The 8434-nt window shown below is 44.9% G+C and overlaps 1 protein-coding gene across 1 annotated transcript in view; it reads right to left on the reverse strand.

Annotated features, from left to right (window-relative positions):
• Positions 1-7190, reverse strand: part of Stc2 (stanniocalcin 2) — a 27897-nt gene extending 20707 nt beyond the window's left edge. Inside the window, exon 1 of the mRNA XM_013015970.1 lies at positions 7088-7190. Coding sequence (XP_012871424.1) covers positions 7088-7190 — 103 coding nt within the window. The remainder of the gene's footprint in view (positions 1-7087) is intronic.
• Between the last annotated feature and the right edge of the window lie 1244 nt (positions 7191-8434).

Below are 8434 nucleotides of genomic sequence, written 5' to 3' on the forward strand. Positions count from 1 at the left end.
TTTCTTTCTTTCTCTCTTTCTTTCTTTTCCTTTCTCTCTTTTTTAAAGGTCTTGTGCCCACCCCCCACCCCCTTGCTAGGAATATTTCAGAATGGAAACCTTCCTGCTTTCTCCATTAACCAAAAAAATAAAAAATAAAAAAAAGACGCCTTGCTGGTGGGCGAGGTAGAGATGCTGAATTACAAAGGATTTTTTTTTTCTGGTATGGAAAATGACAAGCAAATTCCTTTTATTTTTATTTTTATTTTCCTTCTTAAATGGAAAGGTCAAAGAATTAAAAACAATGAGGAGTTATCCTTGAGGGTTAGCAAAAAAAAAAAAAAAGAAAACAACACACACACATACACACACACGCACACACGGTGTTGATAAAAAAGATGAACTGTTTGAACCATTTATAAGCCTCTGAAATCCTGCCGAAGCCTTTCAAGACTGGAAGGGGCAGGAAGCCACAATGTTATTTTTAAAACAAAGTATTTATAAAAGTAATTGGGTACGCTGGGTACAGAAGGAAATGCAGGAGGGCGAAGACCTAGCTAGATTCGCTTTGGGGGTGTCATTTGGGAAGAGAATATAAGAGTGAGGTTCTTGCGGATCCCAGCCTGCTCATTGGCTGCGGGCCCCAGCCTGTGGCCTCCCGTTTCTGGGAGTGAGGATTGGATTTGGAGGCTGGAGGCCCAGGTCTGGTTCAATGGAGCCTCTGGTATGTGGACTCTGCCCCGAGGCCCGTGGAAATCTCCAGCTGGTGCCATGCGCACAGACAGGAAACACATGTTTGAAGAAACATTTTGGAGAACATTAAAAAGAAAAAACAAAACAAAAAGACAGAAAGAAAGAAAAAAAAAAAGGGGCAAACGTAGACAGGAAGCAGGCCAGTAATTTGTTGGGAGAATGTCCCAAGCAGATGCTGCTAGCCGGGTCATTGTGAGTCATTTGCCAAAAACGAGGGTGAATCCCGGAGACGTGTGTGTGTGTGTGTGTGTGTGTGTGTGTGTGTGTGATTACTGAGACTTGAACTCAGAGTCTGACTGCCATCCTTGGAATTTCTATTTTTCTTCCCCTCAAAGCTGGTGCTCTACCACTTGAGCCACAGCTCTACTTGCAGAATTTTAATGTTTGTTTTTTTTTTCCCCCACTGGTTCATTAAAGAGCCTCCTGGATTTTCTTACCCAGGCTGGCCTTGAACCATGATCCTTCCTTCTCAGCCTCCTGAGTAGCTAGGATTGAAGGATGGATGTTGTCTTGTTCCACATGCCTTGTCTGTTCTGTTGACAATCAAGTCAGGCCATTTCTGCTTCTCTTTTTTTTTTCTTTGTTGGTCATGGGGCTTGAAATCTGGGCCTGGGCGCTGTCCCTCAGCTCTTCAGCTCAAGGTGAGCGCTCTACCACTTGACTCACAGCGCCACTTTGGAAGGGTTTTCTGAGTGGTTCATTGGAGATAAGAATCTCATGGCCTTTCCTGCCTGGGCTGGCTTTGAACTATGAACCTCAGATCTCAGACTCCTGAGTAGCTAGGATTGCAGGTCTTAGCCACTGGTGTCTAGCTAATAAATATTTATATATATTTAGATTTACACCTAAATATAAATACATACAATAAATATAATATGCATGTTATATATGTATGTATTAATATGTATATAAATATATGTAAATACAAATATATGAAATATATAAATATAAAAATATATTTATATATATGTTTATATATATAAATATAAAATATATTTAGATATTAGATTTTATATGTATAATAAACAAATTTATAAGTAGATTTATAACATATTCATATCTTTATTAATTATATATTACATATTTATATTGGATAAACAAATATGTTTATATAGTATATATTTATTGTATATGCTATAATATATAATATATGAGATATTGCATGATTATATAATTATATAAATATTAGATATTATATAATTATATCATATATTACATATCATATTGTATATAATTGTATTATATAATATAATTATACAATTATACAATTATATAACATAATATAATTATATAATATAATATATAACATATATAACATATATATAATTTAATATGTGATATATGATATATTATATCATATGCAAAATATAATGCATTCTCTATTATGTACATTATATATTTTCTGGATATCAATTGCATATATTATGTCCATGTTGAGATCATGGACAGGACCCAGCCTGTACTTTACAGTTTGTTCTGAGATGCATCTTCAATATCAGCTGTCTTAGCTGTTTTCAAATATTCAATGAACTGCCCCCAGCCGGGCACCGGTGGCTCACGCCTGTCACCCCAGCTTCTCAGGTGGCTGAGATCTGACAGCTGGTGATTCCAGTCTAGGCCATGAAAGGAAAGTCTGTGAGACCCTTTTCTCCACCAAGAAGCCGCAAGTGGAGCGAGCTGTGGCTCACGGGGTAGAACCCCAGCCTTGAGTGCAAAAAGCTCAGGGACAGCGCCCAGGCCCTGAGTTCAAGCCCCAGGACTGGCTTTCAACAACCACAGAGGCTTCCCACCCACCCAGGGGTGGAATTCTCTTCTCCTCCAGCCCATCCCCCTCTCCTGAGATTCTTCCAGGCTCTTCCAACCTCAGAAGTCAGTGTTTAGGCTGACATCAGCCCGGCCGGCTCGTGGGAAGCAGATGATATGGTCTTGGCCCCTCTGTCTGACTTAACTCCCTGAGCATGAACGAAACAAAGTCTTCCATCCCTTGTGGCAAAATGGCATCTCTGGGGGGGCGGGTGATCAAAACCTCCAGGGGACAGAGTCCACCTGCTCCCTTCCTGGGCCTCAGTTTCCCGGGGCAGGCTTTTGATGGACGTGGAGAGGCTCAGCTTTGATTCTCACCTCAAAGGGCGCACAGGGGATGGGCCTGGACAAAGCACGGGCTGGGACCTGAGTTCTAACCCAGCAAGTGTGTCCCTTCCCTGGTCAAGATCTTACACACGCGTGTGCTAACTCTATTTGTCCAGTGCTTGAACAAGCGCCTTAGATCGCAGAACCATCCATCTCTTTCTATTATTATTATTATTGTTGTTGTTGTTGTTGTTTTTATCATTATCATTGTCATCATCATCATCATCATCATCATCACCATCATCATCTTCATTTTGACTGTTAGTGGTGTAAAAGGATTCCACCCCTGAACTCCTCCTGGTGAATAGCTGGTGTGTATGTCTGCCCTCTGACGCTGTGAATGTTTCCATCTCGATTTCTAAACTGTGGACCCCCTCTTTTTGGGGGGCTCCCAGGCTCCTGTCGACCTGTTTTGGAGCCATTTCTCTAGTGTATTTGTTTCCTCTGCTGCTCTCATCAATGGCTAGAGATGAGTAACTTCAAACAACACACATTTCTTTTGGTCTGTGCCAATCCTGGGATTTGAACTCGGGGCCTGAGCACCGTCCCTGAGTCTCTTCGTGCTCAAGGCTAACGCTCTATTGCTTGAGCCACAGCACCACCTCCGGCTTTCTCTGTGTCTGTGGTTCTGAGGAATCGAACCCAGGGCTTCATGCATGCTAGGCCAGCACTCTACCACTGAGCCCCATTTCCAGCTCTCTGATGTTTTTCTTAAAGGGAAATCCAGCCTTTTCTCTCTCCACCTGACCAACAGTGTCATTCCAAGTACTGCTTTTCTTTCTAGAGTCTACTTGTTCTGAAAAAGACTTATAATCTCAGGTATTATAAATGATCCAGGACTCTAGACATTCACACAGAGAGAAGGAAGGAAGTTATTCTGAGGGGTGGATCACAAAGGCACAATAGCTACATACCTCTGATCGGATCAAATAGTATTTATGGAAATGAATGGCAGAAATGGACACAAGAGGTTTGATTTTCCCCTTGGTTGCTGTTTTTGTTTTCTATACCATTTTTCTGATTTGCTTATTTACTGTCTTTGGGGGAGACGCAAAGGGTGGACAGAGGCAACCGTGGTCCTCACTGAACGCCATGTGGAAAATGAACTCTACCACTTGTGGGTGGGGATGGGAGGGGAAAACTGGGAGAGAGCAAGGGAAGGGGGGACACTGTCCCCAAAGAAATAGACTCTTGCCAGGTGCTGGTGGCTCACGCCTGTCATCCTAGCTACTCAGGAGGCTGAGATCTGAGGATCGTGGTTCAAAACCAGCCTGGGCAGGAAAATCTGTGAGACTCTTATGTCCAATGAACCTCCAGAAAACCGGAAGTGGCGCTGTGGCTCATGTGGTAGAGCGCTGGCCTTGAGCACAAAGAGGCTCAGGAACAGCCCCCAGGCCCTGAGTTCAAGCCCCAGGACTGGCAAAAGAAAAAAAAAGGACTACAGGTGTGGCTCAAGTAGTAGAGGATCTGCTTAATAGGCAGAGACTCCCCGCTCCCCCCCAAAAGGAAGCCAGAATAGATAATACCTGATTTCAATGAGGAAAAAGTGTGGGGGGGGAAAGGTAGAATTTTCAGACTCATAAAGAAGAGTTTGTTCCTATTTTCTTTTTTCGTTTGTATTTTATTTTATATTTTTTTAGGAGCTGGTGGTGGGCGCCAAATTGCTCTGGTAATTTGGATTCTATTTGAAACGCTGAAACAAATGATGTCAGAGTTTTATTTATAAAACGTCAATATTTACAATAGAGAGAAAATTACATCCTTTGTACAATCTAAGTGTAGGACCAGGAAAAAAAAATGTAAGATGTCAACCCCCAAAAATGTGCCAGAGCCTAAAGAACATCAAGATTTTCTTTGAGCTTCAAAGCTGGGAGGTGTCTGTCTGTAGGCTTCTCAGACTTAGTAGGTGCTTAAAAAAATAATGTTTGGACTTGCTGGGTGCCGGTGGTTCGCACACCTGTCAGCTACTCAGGAGGCTGAGATCTGAGGATCGAGGTTCAAAGCCAGCCTGGGCAGGAAAGGCCATGAGACTCTTGTCTCCAATGAACCAGCCAAAAGCTGGAAGTGCAGCTGTGGCTCAAGTGGTAGAGTGCTAGCTTTGAGCAAAAGAAGCTCAGAGACAGAGCTCAGGCCCTGAGTTCAAGCTTCAGGACTGGCACACACACACACACACACACACACACACACACGTTTGGCTTTAAAGGGACACATTTGTAAACTCTTAGCTAGAATCCACTAACAGTGCTCATGTAGTAGGGAAGGGAAAAATATAAGTGTTCACATCAAAGCTTAAAGTAAGAAAGTTTCAGAAGTGGGATTCTCTAGTTGAAGCTCCACGTCGGCTTAGGAGCCCCTTGGGGGACCCCAAAGTCCTAAGAAACCATTACCTCTTTCCTCAGACTAGGAACACTTGGGTTGGCTTAAGGCAGCAGAGATAAACATGATGTAGATTTGGCTGAATCTCTGAAGTAGTACTCCAGGAAATGGATGGAGGTTTTGGTTGTCCATCCATCCATCCATCCATCCATCCATCCATCCATCCATCCACCCATCCATCCACCCATCCATCCACCCAGCCATCGATCTGTCCATCCATCCATCAATCTATCCACATACCCATCCATCCACTCTTCATCCATCCATCCATCCATCCATCCACCCAGCCATCCATCTGTCCATCCATCCCCTCATCCATCAATCCATCTGTCCATCCATCCATCAATCTATCTACACATCCATCCATCCACTCATTCATCCATCTATCCACCTATCCATTTCCTCACTAACCTATCCAACTATCAGTCCATCCACTCATCCATCCATCCATCCACATATCTGTCCATCGATCCATCTGTTTATCCTACCAATATCCATTTACTCATCCATATATCTATCCATTCATCCATCCATCACCCACATATCCATCCATCCACTCATCATTCATCCATCTACCATCCACACATCATCCTTCCATTTATCCACATCTCCAATAGCCATCCACTTATCTATCCATGTATCCACCCACCCACCCACCCACATCCACACATCATCCTTCCATTTATCCACATCTCCAATAGCCATCCACTTATCTATCCATGTATCCACCCCCCACCCACCCACCCACCCACCCATCCATCCATCCATCCATCCATCCATCCATCCATCCACCCACCCACCCATCCATCCACCCACCCATCCATCTATCCATCTATCCATCCATCCATCTCACCCATCCACCCACCCACCCACCCATCCATCCATCCATCCATCCATCCACCCATCCATCCATCCCACCCATCCACCCACCCACCCACCCACCCATCCATCCATCCATCCCACCCACCCATCTACCCATTCATCCACTGAAGCACATCCAGGCTCTTTCCAGAGCTTGGCTATGGTGAATGGAACCCAATCGTGAACACGGTTGGTAGCACACAAGATGAGATGCATTTCTTGCATAAATATTTGTGAAGCAAATGAGAAATTAAGAAAGCACTGTATTTGGTGGGGGGAAGAGGGTGGAGGGATGCTAGTCCTGGGGCTTGAACTCAGAGCTTGGGTTCTATCTCTGAGCGTTTTTCTTTTCTACTCAAAGCTAACTCACTACCGCTTCCAGTTTCTTTTTTGTTTTTTAGTGGTTCATTGGAAATGAGAGTCTTACGGACTTTTCTGCCCTGGCTGGCTTCGAACCACCGTCCTCAGATCTCAGCCTCTTTGTTGGCGAGGATGACAGGTGTGAGCTACTGGTGCTCTGTGGAAGCAATATTAATTATTATTATTGTTGCTGTTGTTATTCTTTTGAGTAGATCTCTAGGTTCCTGGGATTGTGGGAGGTAGAAAGCTGTTTGCAAAGGGTTCAAAGCCATCCAAAGCCTCCTCTCTTTGTAAGTGGGGGGGCTGAACTTGAGTCCACACTTTAGAGCAATGGTCACAAGCCCAGATCCTTGTCCACATTACCCCAGCACGGACTGCGGCTGGTCTATCTTGGAGCATGGACGTCTCCAGGGTGGAAGGGGCTAGGCCACCTTAGGTTTAGCAGCAGATTTCAACACAAAATACATTCTTGGACGGGATTGTCTCGTGTGAGGCCGAGGGGATGAGCCATTGGTCATGCAAATGGAGGGTTCCCGGGACTCAATAACAGGGTGTCATTGTCTTGAAGGGCTCCGCTGATCTCATAGACCAGGGAAGTGTGGCTCAGCAGAATGCAGGGTCGGGTTACCGCATGGCTTGTCCACAGGCCACCGTGGGTCACCCCCACCCCAGGGGCTCCCCGAGAGGCTGCCTGCATCAGGGCTGAAGTATTGGAGCTGCACTGGGTACATGCACGACCCCAAATCTCTCAAGGATTCCAGTGGAGCTCTCTCTCCCTCTTTCCTTCCCTCCCTCCCTTACTCCCTACCCTCCTTCCTTCCTTCCTTCCTTCCTTGCTTGCTTCCTTCCTTCTTTGCTTCCTTGCTTCCTCCCTCCCTCCTTTCTTCCTTTCTTTGTCTCTTTCTTCTCTGTGTCTCTGTGTCTTTTTCTCTCTCCTTCCTTCCTTCCTTCCGTTCTCTCTCTCTTTCTTCCTTCCTTTCTCTTTCTCTCTCTCTTTCTTTCTTTCTGTCTCTCTTCCCTCTCTCCCACCCTCTCTGCCTCCCTCTCTGCCTCCCTCCGTCTCTCCCTCTTTTCTTCCTTGTGTTTCTATCTTTCTATCTTCTCTTTCTGTCCTTTCTTTCTCTCTCTCTTTCTTTCTTTCTGTCTCCCTCCCTCCCTCCCTTCCTTCCTTTCTTCCTTCCTCCCTCCCTCCCCTCCCTTTTCCCTCCCTCCCTCCCTTCCTTCACTCCTTCCTTCCTTCCTCCCTCCCTCCCCTCCCTTTTCCCTCCCTCCCTCCCTTCCTTCACTCCTTCCTTCCTTCCTTTCTTCCTTTTGTGACAATCCTGGGGTTTGAACTTAGGACCTCATGCTCTTGCTTTGCTTTTTTTCCCCTCACTCAAGGCTGGTGCTCTACTACTTGAACAACACCTCCACTTCTGGCTTTCTGTGGTTCATTGGAGATAAAAATATCACAGACTTTCCTGTCCAGGCTGGCTTTGAACAATGATCCTCAGATCTCAGCCTCCTGAGTAACTAGGATGGCAGGTGTGAGTTACCGGCATCTGGCTAGATTGATAACCTTTAGCAGTGACACAGGAAGCCACCAACAAGATGACATTGTCATTGGATGAAATCCGTGTAGCATATTTGTTTACACAAAGTCAGATGGTGCAGGCTTGTCATTCAGCATGCAATCAATAGACTTGGTAAACAGTAGAAGCTTTCTGCCAGTATTACTCAGAATATGGTGCTAAAGTCATGTGTTTGTGTGTGTGTGTGTGTGTGTGTGTGTGTGTGTGTGTGTGTGTGTATTAGGGCTTGAACTCAGGGTTTCAAGTTCTTGCTTAGTTTTTTTTTTTGTTGATGGCTGGTGCTCCACCCCTTGAGCCACACCTCCAGTCCATCATTTTGCTGATTAATTAAAGGTAGAAGTTTGTAGGCTTTTCTGCCTGGGTTAGCTCCGAACCTGATCTTTCAGGACTCAGCCTCCTGAGTA

The sequence above is a fragment of the Dipodomys ordii genome, unplaced genomic scaffold (genome assembly GCF_000151885.1).
Source record: "Dipodomys ordii isolate 6190 unplaced genomic scaffold, Dord_2.0 Scaffold29, whole genome shotgun sequence".
Lineage (NCBI taxonomy): Eukaryota > Metazoa > Chordata > Mammalia > Rodentia > Heteromyidae > Dipodomys > Dipodomys ordii.